Here is a 16,609-nt window from a genome sequence, read left to right on the forward strand (position 1 = left end):
CACAATGCAAAGTAAATAAAATGCCTAAAGGGTCAAGCTCATCATGATCTGTGCTAACTGCTATGCTAAATGCTAATGTAAACACACATGAAACATGACTAAACCATCCTCAAACCTAAGCTACACTTTAAAAGCAAACACAAATGCGAATGCAAAACATGAACTAGGCTATAACAAAACTAGACATGATTCTCTAAACCTACATGGGCAAGAATACAAGACATGATTCTCCATGCAAGACAACCACCAAACAAGAAGACATCAATAAAAGAAGTCACCAAAAAAGTGTCACAAAAAAGTTGCCAAGAAGTGTCACCAAAAAAAGTGTCCCCAAAAGTGTCACCAAAAAGTGTCACTTAAAAAGTAACCAAAAAGTGTCACCAAAAAAGTGTCACCAAAAAGTGTCACCAAAAAGTGTCACCAAAAGTGTTACCAAAAAGTGTCACCAAAAAGTGTCACTTAAGTCACAAAAAAGTGTCACTTAAAAAGTCACCAAAAAGTGTCACCAAAAAAGTGTCACCAAAAGTGTCACCAAAAAGTGTCACCAAAAAGTGTCACCAAAAAGTGTCACCAAAAAGTGTCACTTAAGTCACAAAAAGTGTCATTTAAAAAGTTACCAAAAAGTGTCACTAAAAGTGTTACCAAAAAGGGTCACCAAAAAGGGTCACCAAAAAGTGTCACTTAAGTCACCAAAAAGTGTCATTTTAAAAGTTACCAAAAAGTGTCACCAAAAAGAGACCGAAAAATCACCAAAAACAAAGTTTCACCAAAAATTTGTCACCAAAACAACAGACAAATAAATGATCAAAAACAAAAAAGTGTAACAAAAAACAGTTGTCACCAAAACGAGACCAAAAAATCACCAAAAATAATAATTATAATTATAATGTACATTTTACTTCATATAATAATAATAATAATAATAATAATAATAATAATAATAATAATAATAATTACCATTCATTCTACAGTACAATAATTAATTTAATGCACTAGATATGAATGATGCTATAAGGTATTTTCAATAAACACTGACTGCACATGACTTTGCATACTGCCCAATGACGCTGCATACGCGTTTGTTTGGAGGTGAAATAAAGAAAACTTATTTTTAAATCCAAATCTACAGTATAATTTATATATATGTATTTTTTTTACCTTTTAGTGTGGTAAATGTAGTCAGTTAAGATGAATCAGATCTTAAAATAGCTCGGGAGACGGACTTTAGGACCGCGCGGATCCCCACACCAAATAAGGAGCTAGTTTTGTCTTTCGCTTACCACGTCACGTGACTCAGGGTGAATACACATGGTGCGGTCAGTATCGTGCAGCGCTAACGTAAATGATCACGGTTCGTTTTTAAAGGGACGTTTGTGTCAAACCTGGGAAAGAAACTTAAGGACGCGTGTGTGTGGAGACCCAGTAACGACGACGGAAATGAGGGCTGGGGAAATAGAAGGGTGTGAGAGGTTCGTGAGCCCTGGGAAAGGCCGAGGGATGAGAGCAACCGAACACTTTGAAGTGGGTGACCTGGTGTTCGCCTGTCCGGCGTATTCGTGCGTGTTGACGGTAAATGAGAGAGGAGCGCACTGCGAGTTCTGCTTCAGGAGGTACATTCTGGATTTTGTAGCATGTCCATGATTTACCACGTTTAAGTGAGTCTGTCCTAATGCTGGAATATTTCTCTGTTTTTACAGAAAGGACGGATTGTCGAAGTGTGGAAAATGCAAGCAGGCCTATTACTGTAATGTAGAGTGTCAGGTAAAGTGATCTATCTTTCAGCCATAACATTAAAACCACCTCCTTGTTTCTACACTCACTGTCCATTTGATCAGCTCCACTTACCATGTAGAAGCACTTTGTAGTTCTACAATTACTGACTGTAGTCCATCTGTTTCTCCGCATGCTTTGTTAGCCCCCTTTCATGCTGTTCTTCAATGGTCAGGACTCTCCCAGGACCACCACAGAGCAGGTATTATTTAGGTGGTGGATCATTCTCAGCACTGCAGTGACACTGACATGGTGGTGGTGTGTTAGTGTGTGTTGTGCTGGTATGAGCCTACCTAGTTGGTCCACCTTGTAGATGTAAATTCAGAGATGATCGCTCATCTATTGCTGCTGTTTGCAAGTAAATAAGAACAAGCTTAACTAAAACCTATGCCGTTGCCATCTAACATATGAATCACTGTATTGACGGGTGTGGCAACGGTGTCTTTTGTACTGGAAAGAATAACAAGTCAATCAAACTTTTAACAACAGGTTAGATATGTCTAAATGATTATAAACCAGCCAAAGCGTTTTTTCCCACGCCAATTTCCAACAAAACCCACCCAATCTGGCAACACTGCAGAAAACTCAGGTGAGATCACTTTTAGCTCCACGGACAGAACGAGTCTGACTCAGTTACCGCTCTGTGGTAATAACCAGTTTAATTAAGCCTCCGACCAGTAAGGGAAGCGAGTCACACAAGGTGTTCTGTAGTTGCTGGTGTTTATTTGGAACTGCAGCGTTCATTAATGACAGTAAAAAAAAAATTCAGAAATGACTGAGGAGAGAAACTTACGCTTCACTTAATAGGAATCGACTCCTGATTCACTTAGAGCGATACTGTGAACAGAGCATCTCCCACTATACACCTCACACACGTCCTATAACTGCAGTCACTGTTCATCTTCACTGTTCGCCCTACTTTTAAGTTTAGCTAGCCAACTGTTTTTTAATAACAAAACAAAATTGGTATTTTTTTATCCATCATGATTTAATGCAGTCTTGGAATAATTAAGAGTTTGATTGAAGTGCATTGAATCAAACACTTACACATATGATGAAATAATTGAAGGGTTTTAAGTGATCCTACATATTCATTTATTTATTAAGAGAGAAAATTGTCTATTTTTGTCTGTCTAAAATATATATGTATATTTTTTCTTTAGAAAGGAGATTGGCCCATGCATAAGCTGGAGTGCTTCGCCATTAGTTCATATGGAGAGAACTGGTGTCCCTCAGAAACGGTCAGACTGGTTGCTAGAATCCTCATGAAGCAGGTAAGTTTTACTAGTCAACATTTGGGCTGGAACAACACATGTACACTAATCAGATATAACATTAAAACCACCTCCTTGTTTCTACACTCACTGTTCATTTTATCAGCTTCACTTACCGTATAGGAGCACTTTGTAGTTCTACAATTACTGACTGTAGTCCATCTGTTTCTCTGCATGCTTTGTTAGCCCCCTTTTACCCTGTTCTTTAATAGTCAGGACCCCCACAGGACCACCACAGAGCAGTGACACTGACATGGTGGTGTGAATTAGTGTGCTGCTGGAATTTTTAAATACCGTGTCCACTCACTCTATTAGACACTCCTACCTAGTTGGTCCACCTTGTAGATGTAAAGTCAGAGGCGATCGCTCATCTATTGCTGCTGTTTGAGTTGGTCATATTCTAGACCTTCATCAGTGGTCACAGGACGCTGCCCACAGGGCGCTGTTGGCTGAATATACAGTCGAATCCGGTTAATTGGACCACCGGTTAATCGGACCAGCCGCTTATTCGGACCGAATCCTAAAGTACCGAAACAAATCCTATTATGTACGTGTAATGTTATTCGCTTATTTGGACCAAAATTCCGTTTAATCGGACCAAAGAACGTGAGAGCGAATAAGAAAAAGGAAGCCACAAGTCGCCACTTAGAGCGGATGCAAAGCGGGTCAGCTAGATATGGGAGGATTCCTGGGCTCCCCGGGAGAATTTATGCTTTTATCAAAGGTCAGGAAATCCGAAAAGTTGTGTTGACAAGAGCAAAACCAGCGGGAGGTGAACACGCCCACCACTTTCTTTCCCACAACGAAGCACCCAGTAGCCAGCAGCGTGGTTATTGGATCCATCTGCATCTCCGCTTTTCGGCGAAATGAAGTCAAGCGTAAACAAGAGTGTCCGGCAACACGTGCAAGGAATTCCCTCCTGTCAATCACGATTAAAGTCTACACGAGAAAGCTATCATTCCACTATCATTCCTTGTAACATAGGACATGTTCGTGTAATCGGACCAGCCGGTTATTAGGACCAAAACGATCGCGTCCCGATGTGGTCCGATTAACCGGATTCGACTGTATTTGTTTGGTGGGTGATTCTCAGTGCAGCAGTGACAGTGAGGTGTTTAAAAATTCCAGCAGTGCTGCTGTGTCTGATCCACTCATACCAGCACAACACACACTAACACTAACACACCACCACCATGTCAGTGTCAGAAACGGACAGTAAGTGTAGAAACAAGGCTTGGTTTTATATTCCTTTTGTTGAAATAGTGTGCAACCCCAGATCAGAAAAAGTTGGGACAGTATTAATGAAAATAATAATAATTATTGGAAAATTAATTGTCATTTTAAAAACATTTATTAAAATATGCTTAATCGAAAGAGCCAATCAGAAAGACTATATTTTAAAGACAGCTATAGTGTGCCATCTACCGGCCATTCTTGGTATTACATAAACCTGAAGCCTATTTAAACAACAAAACTTTTAGGCGTTCACCTCAGCAATTGCTCCATTGACAAACATTTGAAATGTAATGTACACCCTTGTCTGCAGTAAAATAAAAGTCAAAGTATATATAAGAAACACTGCAGTTTTTTTTTGCATTTTCCATTCTGTCCCAACTTTTTATGATTTGCGGTAGTATAAAAAAAGAAACACACTGTAACAGACTTGAAATATTAGTATTAAATCCTACACCTTGTCATTTAGATCAGTGGTTCTCAACCTAGGGGGCCTTAGTGAGACGTCATATATATATATAATATATATATGACGTCACAAGATCGAAATCTCCCCTATGCCAGTATTGATTTTATCATCCCATCCTGTTTGATTCTTTTTTACTTTTCTCAGTTAAATGCAACAGGACCCCCTTTAGGCTTACTTAGGCCCCTGGTTGAGAACCAAACCCATCTATACTACACTTGAAATGTCAACATGACAGTTTTTTTTCTTGTTAAATCTGGCTTTAACAAGGTAAAAAATCAAATAGTTTTTTTTATTTGGACTGAAATATATTTTGATTTTATAAATATAAAAAATCTGCAATCAAATGCAAAATACCCATGAACTTTCTGGAAAAAGAAATCCCCTTGATGGCAACATATGTTTCTCTTAAATCCCAGTACACACCTCTGTCAGTGGTACCTTCACACATATGCATGTCATCCATGCCATGACATGTTGACTTTTGCACCTTTAGACATTCAGTACAGTATATTTGTCTTAAAAACAAGCCAAAACATGAAATGGAATTTCTGGTTGCCTTTCTTGGTGAATTGTGTGATAATGAGTTTTGGGAGCACGTTTGGTTATATTTATAGCCAAGGGTTATAAAGGTAGGGGGTAGAAGGTCATGCACAGTAATTTCTGGTCTTGCCTTGCAAGTAATAGGATTTCTCCAAATTCTCGAAATATGTTTACAGTATTATGTGTGGTGGATGGATAAGACCCAAATTATTTGCAATGTTTAGATCTGATTAAGTAAGGTATAACCCATATTGCTTGCAAAGGCTTTGGTGGATTTTCCTTTTAAATCCAGTCATGATATTCTCACCTTTTGCCATTTTATTTGTTTTTGAGTGTGTTGCATTTCGTTTTTTAGAGTAGTACCATAGCAAACCATAATTGCTGACCATAATAGTATTTCTGAGTACAGATCAGATTACATAGTAGAAGTCACATTTTTCTATTTATAACAGAGACGTACTAAGAGAATGTTATTTTACCAAAAGCAAAATCACATTAGTGGATGTCAGTTAGCAAGCCGGTATACCATCAGTTCATTGGGAGCTGCGAGTCCAAATCAATTTTCATTTTACAAAATACCTCAATTTGGAAATGGGGATGGGTAGTTTTACCTTCTTAATGTTTTTCCCATTACTACAAAAAAACCCAGTTGAATCGACCAATGTTTAAATTATTTTACTTAATGTTCTGAAGACTATGACATGTGAGAACACTTGCATCTGTAATTAATATATACATATTTTTTCTTCTGACAGAAATTCCAGACAGAGAGTACGCAGTCAGAAAGATTGCTAGCCCTCAAAGAATTTGAATCACGTAAGTAAGGCTTCTTACGGTATTATAACCACACGGCTATAGTTCAGTATAATACCATATTCCTGTTTGTTATATGTAAGGCCAAACCTAATTTACGGCTGTGAAAATCGCATCATGAGTGCGAAAACTTTTTGAAGAACCCTTGTGTGTGTGTGTGTATATATATACTGTATATACACCGATCAGCCATAACATTAAAACCACCTCATTGTTTCTACACTCACTGTCCATTTTATCAGCTCCACTTACCATATAGAAGCACTTTGTAGTTCTACAATTACTGACTGTAGTCCATCTGTCCATCTGTTGTTAGCCTCCCTTCATGCTGTTTTTCAATGGTCAGGACTCTCCCAGGACCACTACAGAGCAGGTATTATTTAGGTGGTGGATCATTCTCAGCACTGCAGTGACACTGACATGGTGGTGGTGTGTTAGTGTGTGTTGTGCTGGTATGAGTGGATCAGACACAGCAGCGCTGCTGGAGTTTTTAAACACCTCTCTATCACTGCTGGACTGAGAATAGTCCATCAACCTCAAATATATCCAGCCAACAGCGCCCTGTGGGCAGCGTCCTGTGACCACTGATGAAGGTCTAGAAGATGACCAACTCAAACAGCAGCAAAAGACGAGCGATCGTCTCTGACTTTACATCTGCAAGGTGGACCAACTAGGTAGGAGTGTCTAATATAGTGGACAGTGAGTGGACACAGTATTTAAAAACTCCAGCAGCGCTGCTGTGTCTGATCCACTCATACCAGCACAACACACACTAACGCACCACCATGTCAGTGTCACTGCAGTGCTGAGAATGATCCACCACACAAATAATACCTGCTCTGTAGTGGTCCTGTGGGGGTCCTGACCATTGAAGAACAGCATGAAAGGGGACTAACAAAGCATGCAGAGAAACAGATGGACTACAGTCAGTAATTGTAGAACTACAAAGTGCTTTTATGTGGTAAGTGGAGCTGATAAAATGGAGTGAGTGAGTGAGTATATATACATATATTACATACAATATGCACATTTTTAATTCTTTATTCTTTTTAGATGTGTAATAATAGTTTCTCTATTATTTTGTCAGACTTGGACAAGTTGGACACAGAGAAGAACGAGATGTACCAAGTTGATATTTGTGCACTTCATCACTTTTACTCTCGTTATCTGGATTTCCCTGATGATGCTGCTCTTGCAGAACTCTTTGCCCAGGTAAGGATCACGTTTCTCATATTTTTTTTCTTTTAGGATTTTTATATTTCCTTTTTTTTGGATTTTTAAAATAGCATTTAAATACCTTGACCAAAACAACCACATGGGCTCAGGAATACTTGGGCAGTTACAACATCTATAAACACCATTTTCGGAAAAGTTGGGGCATTTTGTAGAATCAGTACATTTTAGGGATGTAACTATGTACCACAAACAGCAGAGGGCACCGGCGCTGTTCACCTCGTCTGGTTGACATCACTAAATGTATTTATGTGAGGATACTTTCTTTATTTGTATTATTCATTTATTTATTTTATGTGGGATTTATTTTAAAATGTCATTTCAGTTTTTTTTACACATAAAGGGGAATGTGCAGCATTGTTTTGCATAGTTTGTACCTACCTCAGAAATAAAAGGGTGATCATTATTTAGATAAATTAAAGATAAGCACAAATATGGTATTTTATTTTTAAAGAGAAATAATAAAAAGAAACAAATCATATTGTGAAGCCAGTATCGTGAATCGCATCGCATCGTGGGTGGAGTGTATCATTACATCCCTAGTACATTTACATTTCCACCATTTAGCAGACGCTTTTATCCAAGGCGACTTACAATAATACTGTGGCAGTATATTGTCTAAGCAATTGAGGGTCAGACACTGATGTTGGACGAGAAGGCCTGACTCGCAGTCTCCGCTCTAATTCATCCCAAAGCTGTTCTGTCGGGTTGAGGTCAGGACTCTGTGCAGGCCGGTCAAGTTCTTCCACACCAAACTCTCTCATCCATGTCTTTTATGGACCTTGCTTTGTGCACTGGTGTGCAGTCCTGTTGGAACAGGAAGGGGCCATCCCCAAACTGTTCCCACAAAATCTCTTGGTATGCTGAAGCATCAAGAGTTCCTTTCACTGGTACTAAGGGGCCGAGCCCAACTCCTGAAAAACAACCCCACACCATAATCCCCCTTTCACCAAACTTTACACTGAACACGTCTCCACTGCTCTAGAGTCTTTAGAGTTCAGTGGCGGTGTGCTTTACACCACTGCATCCGACGTTTTGCATTGCGCTTGGTGATGTAAGGCTTGGATGCAGCTGCTCGGCCATGGAAACCCATTCCATGAAGCTCTACACACTGTTCTTGAGCTAATCTGAAGGCCACATGAAGTTTGGAAGTCTGTAGCGATTGACTCTGCAGAACCCCTGACTCCGCACTGTTATTTTACATGGCTAACACTTCATGGCTGAGATGCTGTCGTTTCCAGTCGCTTCAACTTTGTTATAATAGCACTGGCAGTTGACTGTGGAATATTTAGTAGCAAGGAAATTTCACGAATGGACTTGTTGCACAGGTGGCATCCTATCACGGTACCACGCCGGAATTCACTGAGCTCCTAAGAGCGACCCATTCTTTCACTAATGTTTGTAGAAGCAGTCTGCATGACTAGGTGCTTGGTTTTATACACCTGTGACCATGGAAGTGATTGAAACACCTGAATTCAATGATTTGGATGGGTGAGTGAATACATTTGGCAATATAGCATCCCTGTGCACAAAGTAAGCTAGTAGTTGACTTTTATGTACATGAGAAATGTGCTTAGAGATATTCAGCTCAGATTATTTTGCTTTATCACAGGTAAACTGTAATGGATTTACCATCGAAGATGAGGAATTGTCTCATTTAGGCTCTGCAGTCTTTCCAGAGTAAGCATATAGTTAAATTTTACTACATTTATGTTGATATTTCAATGTTTTTATTTAGAACTTGTTAACACTCCTACTAATTTTTTATTTTATCGCAGTGTTGCTTTGATGAACCATAGCTGTATCCCAAATGTAATAGTGACCTATAAGGGCACAGTAGCTGAGGTCCGTGCTGTTCAGGAAATCAGCCCTGGAGAGGAGGTGAGACTGTTAAAGCTTTTACACATGAAAGCAGTTAGGATTACCAGGCACACCTGAATACTAAGCAGATGTATAAACAGGTGTCAGTAGTGCTGGGTGATAAACCTGTTGCATTTTTCATGGGTGTTCAGCTTAAGCTTGCGCCATTGGCCTTTACTATCATGATAACTTTTTTGGTCGCATCGCCCAGCTCTATGTGTAAGCATATCTACCAATAGTACCATAGGTATATATATTATTATTACATTAATTGTCTGTAATTAACCCCTTTCCTTTTCCTTCTAGATTTTCAACAGTTATATTGACCTCCTTTATCCAACTGAGGACAGAAACGAGAGGCTAATTGATTCATACTTCTTCAGCTGTGATTGCAAAGAATGCACCACCAAATCAAAGGTAATTTTAATGATTTTTTTTATTGCTTCCATCCCTTTAAAGCCGGTGTCAAACTCATTTTCACTGAGGGCCACATCTGCATTATGGTGGCCCTCAAAGGGCCGATTGTAACGTATCCTGCTGTGATTGCAGTCTGCCTTATAAGTCTTGGACAATTTGTGGTTTTTCTTGGAGGCAAAATTTTGTGTTTGGTGTCAAAATGCCAAATTGATACTAGGGATGTAACGATGCACCACAAGACAGTTAATAACCGATTCAAAAATTCCACGATTCAAATCGATTTGACATGTGAAATGAATCGATATTCACTTTAGGGCACTGGCACTATACACCTCACCTGGTTGACGTTTAAAATTGTTTTGCATAGTTTGTACCAACCTCAGAAATAAAAGGACATTCATTATTTAGATAAATTAAAGATAAGCACAAATACAGTATTTTATTTTCTTTTCTTTTGTTAAGAGAAATAATAAAAGGAAATTTTGTCATCATTTGTCTTCAATTTCATTTTGTTTTAAAAAATCAGGGAAGAAAACGTATCGTGAACCCAGTAACGTGAATCGCATCGTGGGTAGAGTGTATCGTTACATCCCTACTTACTAATGCTCTTATTCATTTCTTGCACCAAAAAAGGGTTTTTAGCTGATTTGTATTGTTTGACTGTTGTCTACTTAAACTAGAGTAAGGTCAGGTTCACTATGGAAGCACTTCTGTTAGTCTATCCAATAGCTACCTGTCGGGTCATGAATGTAACCAACCATTGTGTGTAATTTTAATATATTAAAATATGACTTTATAGGACAAGAGCAAAATGGAGATTCGCCAGAAGCTAAGTACATCCCCAGGGCCTGAAGAAATTTCTAAGATGGTGGGGTATGCCAAGAATGTCATTGAGGAATTCAGGAGAGCGAAGCACTACAAGAATATCCTTTATTAGAAATTTCTTTTCTGTTGTCATTTGTTAATGTGTCTGTGTGTGTTGTTATGGTAAGAGCCACACAGTGCCTGGGTTCCGGTGGTTCGAATCCCAAGCTGGGCTCACAAATATACAAGGTGCACGGTGTTACATAAACATACTGCCGGTTACATGCTGTTAAGCAAGCCCCAACTTCACAGTTGCTTCCATCCTGCCAATCGTTTATAAAGGCTCGATTTATGGAGTGCTGCAGAGACAACTGTCCATCCAACTGGGTTACAATCTTTTGGAACCTCTTTTAGAGGTTTAGCCTGCAACACATTTTAGAAAAAGTTGGGACAATTTAGGGCTAGTAATGAGTAAAAAAAATAATTATGTGATTTCAGACAGGTGATTGTAATTGTGATTTAGTACAAAAGCATACACCAATCAGCCATAACATTAAAACCACCTCCTTGTTTCTACACTCCACTTACCATATAGAAGCACTTTGTAGTTCTACAATTACTGACACAGCACTGCAGTGACAATGACATGGTGGTAGTGTGTTAGTGTGTGTTGTGCTGGTATGAGTGGATCAGACACAGCAGCGCTGCTAGAGTTTTTAAATACCTTGTCCACTCACTGTCCACTCTATACCGAGCTGGTCATCTTCTTGACCTCCATGTGGTCACAGGACGCTGCCCACGGGGCACTGTTGGCTGGATATTTTTGGTTGGTGGACTATTCTTAGTCCAGCAGTGACAGTGAGGTGGTTAAAAACTTCACCAGCATTGCTGTGTCTTATCCACTAATACTAGCACAACACACACTAACACGCCACCACCATGTCAGTGTCAATGCAGTGCTGAGAATGATCCACCAACCAAATAATACCTGCTCTGTAGTGGTCCTGTGGGGGTCCTGACCATTAAAGAACAGGGTGAAAGCAGGCTAAAAGGTATATAGAGAAACAGATGGACTACAGTCAGTAATTGTAGAACTACAAAGTGCTTCTATATGGTAAGTAGAACTGATAAAATGGACAGTGAGTGTAGAAACAAGGTGGTGGTCATAATGTTATGGCTAATCGGTGTATATAGAACCAAAGATTGGCAGAGGATCTTCAGTTTGTCAACAAATGCTTGAGAAAATTGGACCATGACAGAGCCTGGCTTTTGGTCTTGTTGCTGATAACAGTCTGGATGGTCTTTTTTGTCTTTGTTCTGGAATACTGATTCATCTGATCACAATAAACGTTTCCACTGTGTGATGGTCCATCCTAGATGCCTCCAAGTCTACGCCACTTCTGGACATGGTTAACATAAGGCTTCTTTTTTGCACAGTAAAGTTTTAAGTGGATCTGTATTGTAGTGCTTGACAAAGGTTTGCCAAAGTAATGTGGTAATGTGGTTATATCAGCTATTGTTGAGTGGCGGTTCTTGATGCAGTGCCGTCTGAGGGATCAAGGATCACGGGCGTTCAGCTTAGGTGGGATACATGCAGCGCTGATTTTAAATCTGACTGAAGTGTGCATATTGTCCCTGAAATGGGTATTCTAGCAAATAAATAAATAGTTCCGCTAGCGCACCAGCGCTGAGATTCTGAATTCGCCAGTTTGAATCTCAGCTCTGCCACCGGTCAGCTGGACGCACTCTAATGGGCACAATTGGCAGTGCCTGCAGCAGACAAGTCTGATTAGTGGGTGGGATCGCCAAACGCCGTGTTAGGACCCTGGTTGCCAGCCCGAGGCGCCTGTGCAGAGGTGGAAAGGCGAAAAAGAAGGGGTCAAAGGACTGTGCACGAGTCGGAGAAATAACGTTAAACCTTAACTCCGCTGCACCACCCAACGAGTTGCTAGAGATCTGCGAGTTGAGCCTGGAGAAAATGGGATCCATTTTTGAGGAGACCAACGTGTACATGCTTCACATGATGTACCAAGCCATGGGTGTCTGCCTCTACATGCAGGATTGGGACGGAGCCATGAAATATGGAGAGAAAATAGTGGAACCTTATAGGTACAGTCGATTATACGATTAAATCGATTATATTATAAAGCCATTGATTGAATCTGTTGTATGTTTAATAGTTTTTATTTTTACCTTTTTTGCTAGTGTGCATTACCCTCCTTACTCTCTTAATGTGGCCTCCATGTACCTGAAGCTTGGAAGACTTTACTTGGGACTTGAGAAGAAGCAGGAAGGAGTTAAAGCTTTAAAGAAGGTATTGCTGTTTAGCATTATTAATTTAATCTGCTTAAAATTATTTAATTATTTAAATTACTGTAATATATAATATGTTTTTAATAGTCTGGGATTGCAAAATTAACAGTTACATTTATTTTCAGTAGTTGTTAATCTATGCATTTCTGGAAAAGCCAGATGTTTTATAACATGCAGTAAAAACAAGGATCTGATTGGTTCATTCAGCTGACCAACCTGATTCTACTTTGTAAACGTAATCACATTTAGAATTTGATGCTTGTAACACTCAAAAAAACGTTATGATTGGGTTAAGATTAATGAGTAAATAGAGCAATCAGAAAAATTTGGGACAGTGTGGAAAATGTAAATGAAATAAAAACACAGTGTTCCTTACATTGCTCAAATTCATTTCATTTATTTATAAACATCCGTTCCTGCAATTTAGGCCTGCAACACATTCCAAAAAAAGTTGTGATGATGTGATTCCAAACAGGTGATTATAATTATGGTTTGGTACAAAAGCAGCATCCAGGAAAGGCTGAGTCCTTGATGAGCAAAGATGATCAGAGGATCTCCAGTTTGTCCACAAATGTGTGAGAAAATTATTGAATTGTTTTAAAACAATAAACCTCAAAGAAAGATTGAAAGGGATTTGCATATTTCTCCCTCTACAGTGCACAATATCATTAAATGATTCAAGGAATCGGGAGGAATTTCAGTGCGTAAAACCCAAGGGCGCAAGCTTAACCTGAACACCCGTGATCTTCGATCCCTCAGACGGCACTGCATCAAAAACCGCCACTCAACAATAGCTGATATAACCACATGGGTGAGGGATTACTTTAGCAAACCTTTGTCCACCACTACAATACAGAGTTACATGCACAAATGATACTTAAAACTTGACTGTGCAAAAAGAAGCCTTATATTAACCATGTCCAGAAGTGGCGTCGACTTCTCTGGGCTCTGAGGCATCTAGGATGGACCATCACACAGTGGAAACGTGTATTGTGGTCAGATGAATCGGCATTCCAGGTCTTTTTTGGGAAAAATGGACCCCGTGTGCTCCGGACCAAAGACAAAACGGACAATCCAGACTGTTATCAGGAAGAAGTCCAAAAGCCAGGGTCTGTCATGGTATGGGGGTGTGTCAGTGCCCTTGGTTAAGGTCATTTCCACTTCTGTGATGGCAGCATTAATGCAGAAAAGTACATTGAGATCTTAGAGCAACATGTGCTTCCTTCAAGAAGTCATCTTTTCAAGGGACGTTCATGCATTATTCAACAAGACGATGCAAAACCACATGCTGCACACATTACACAGACATGGCTGCGGAAGAAGAGGGTACATGTACTGGAGTGGCCTACCTGCAGTCCTGACCTCTCCCCAATTAAAGCTGAAACACTAAATCACTTGGTCTCCTCGGTGCCAAAACGTCTTTTAAGTGTGGTGAAAGGGAACTGCAACATTACAAAGTGGTAAATGCTTTACAGTCCCAACTTCTTTTGGAATGTGTTGCAGGCCTGAAATGCAGGATTGGATGTTTATTAATAAATGAAATGAAGTCGACCATTCGATTCGAGGTTGTATATTCTTATTTGAACTTTTACCATCTTGTTTCTTTGTGTAATGTGTGTTTCATTCTTTAGGCTCTTTCTATTATGAATATTGTCTTCGGAAAGGAGCATCATTACATCGCTGAGATTAGGAAGGAGATGGAAGAACAGAAGTAATGGACCTCTGTAAATGCACCTGGTTTACTGTTAAATGGCTTTATTATTACAAAGGAACGTGTGAATGTAGGCAGAATTTAAGATCAAATAAAATAACCTTGAAAAAATACAATGATGCAGTGTTCGTGAAGATACAGGCTGGTATTCGCCATATTGTAGCCACCAACAGAACAGTCCAAAAATATACTAGCTCTATGTACAAGCTCCATTAATGCACACGTCAGAGGGGACACCAACCAGGCATAACATTATGACCACTGACAGGTAAAGTGAATAACACTGATTATCTCCATCACGGGGCCTGTTAGTGGGTGGGATATATTACGCACCAAGGTTGATGTGTTAGAAGCAGGAAAAATAAGCGTAAGTGTAAGGATTTGAGCGAGTTTGACAAGGGCCAAATCGTGATGGCTAGACGACTGGGTCAGAGCATCTCCAAAACTGCAGCTCTTGTGGGGTGTTCCTGGTCTGCAGTGGTCATTGATGCACGTAGGGAGCGAAGGCTTCAACAGACAAGCTGTAATGTAGCTCAAATTGCTGAAGAAGTTAATGCTGGTTCTGATAGAAAGGTGTCAGAATACACAGCACATCGTAGTTTGTTGCGTATAGGCCTGCATAGCCGCAGACCAGTCAGGGTGCCATGCTGACCCCTGTCCACCACTGAAAGCGCCAACAATGAGCACATAAGCATGGGAACTGGACCATGGAGCAATGGAAGAAGGTGGCCTGGTCTGATCAATCATGTTTTCTTGACCGGGTGCAGGTGCGTCACTTACCTGGGGAACACATGGCACCAGGATGCACTATGGGAAGATGTGATGTGGGCAGTGTGATGCTTTGGGCGATGTTCTGCTGGAAAACCTTGGGTCCTGCCATCCGTGTGGATGTTACGTTGACACGTACCACCTACCTAAGCATTGTTGCAGACCATGTTCACCCTTTTATGGAAACAATATTCCCTGATATCACATGGTTCAGGAACGGTTTGAGGAGCACAACAACCAGTTTGAGGTGTTGACTTGGCCTCCAAATACAGATCTCAATTTAATCGAGCGTCTGTGGGACGTGCTGGACAAACAAGTCCGATCCAACTTACAACTTAGATGAGTTAAAGGATCTGCTGCTGACATCATGGTGCTAGATACCACAGCACTCTAGCCTTGACGGGTCAGGGCTGTTTTGGCAGCAAAAGGGGGACCAACACATACATTATTAGGAAGGTGGCCATAATGTTATGCCTGATCTGTGTACACAGTTAGAGAGCCAACAATTCTCCAGAATATCACAGCATTTTGAGGTTCTAAAGTTTTCAAATACACTGTTAGATGCTGCCTTTATGCCAACAGAACATCTTTACTTTTATCTAACCATAAATAAGTGCCTGCAGTTCGCACCCATTCTTACCAAAGGTAAAACCAAGGTAGATCTAGAGTTTAATCTGGAGTCATACTTGTTTTTTTTTTTATGTTTGGTCATTTTTTATTATATTCTAACAGTATGCAAGCTTGCACTTGTTACGTTTTAAACCTGCCTGTAATTACCTGGATCTTGGTCTGCTCTCGAATTTCTGGCCTCACTGTAAATGACTAACGAGTTCAGTGTTTCTGATTGTTCCCCTTCTTTACCGTACTGAACTATGTGCTACAAAGTATACACCAGAGATGTATACACACAGCGACTTCAGACTCGACTCGGACTCGTTTCAAATGACTCGGACTCGACTCATGACTCGCAAAAAAATGACTCGTGAACAACAAAAGTCGCTAGCTTCAGCATGTGTTAACATTAGTTACGTGTGACAATTATATTAACATTAAAACCACCTCCTTGTTTCTACACTCACTGTCCATTTTATCAGCTCCACTTACCATATAGAAGCAATTTGTATTTCTACAATTACTAACTGTAGTCCATCTGTTTCTCTACAAACCTTTACTCCTGCTTACACCCAATTCTTCAATGGTCATGACCACTACAGAGCAGGTATTATTTGGGTGGTGGATCATTCTCAGCACTGCAGTGACACTGACATGGTGGTGGTGTGTTAGTGTGTGTTGTGCTGGTATGAGTGGCTCAGACACAGCAGCACTGCTGGAGTTACCTAGTTGGTCCACCTTGTAGATGTAAAGTCGGAGATGGTCGCTCATCTATTGCTGCTGTTTGAGTTG

At 40.1% G+C, this 16,609-nt stretch overlaps 1 protein-coding gene across 1 annotated transcript; it reads left to right on the top strand.

Annotated features, from left to right (window-relative positions):
• The first annotated feature begins 1,320 nt into the window (after positions 1-1,320).
• smyd2a (SET and MYND domain containing 2a) lies at positions 1,321-14,553 on the top strand. Its single transcript, XM_063007206.1, has 12 exons — positions 1,321-1,610; positions 1,698-1,761; positions 2,934-3,044; positions 6,042-6,102; positions 7,187-7,311; positions 8,945-9,012; positions 9,111-9,213; positions 9,499-9,609; positions 10,409-10,532; positions 12,348-12,522; positions 12,619-12,727; positions 14,358-14,553. Exons 1-12 carry the CDS (start codon positions 1,438-1,440, stop codon positions 14,439-14,441), a joined length of 1,308 nt encoding a protein of 435 aa, XP_062863276.1. The 5' UTR covers positions 1,321-1,437; the 3' UTR covers positions 14,442-14,553.
• Positions 14,554-16,609: the final 2,056 nt, after the last annotated feature.

The sequence above is a fragment of the Trichomycterus rosablanca genome, chromosome 13 (assembly GCF_030014385.1).
Source record: "Trichomycterus rosablanca isolate fTriRos1 chromosome 13, fTriRos1.hap1, whole genome shotgun sequence".
In the NCBI taxonomy this organism is placed as follows: Eukaryota; Metazoa; Chordata; class Actinopteri; order Siluriformes; family Trichomycteridae; genus Trichomycterus; species Trichomycterus rosablanca.

What these genes read in the sequence shown, in the direction of transcription:
- smyd2a (XM_063007206.1), top strand. Translation starts at nt 1,438, where the DNA reads ATGAGGGCTGGGGAAATAGAAGGGTGTGAGAGGTTCGTGAGCCCTGGG. An exon ending in CCTCAAAGAATTTGAATCAC is followed by an intron (nt 6,103 to 7,186) that starts GTAAGTAAGGCT and finishes TTATTTTGTCAG; the next exon opens with ACTTGGACAAGTTGGACACA. An exon ending in AAATCAGCCCTGGAGAGGAG is followed by an intron (nt 9,214 to 9,498) that starts GTGAGACTGTTA and finishes TTTTCCTTCTAG; the next exon opens with ATTTTCAACAGTTATATTGA.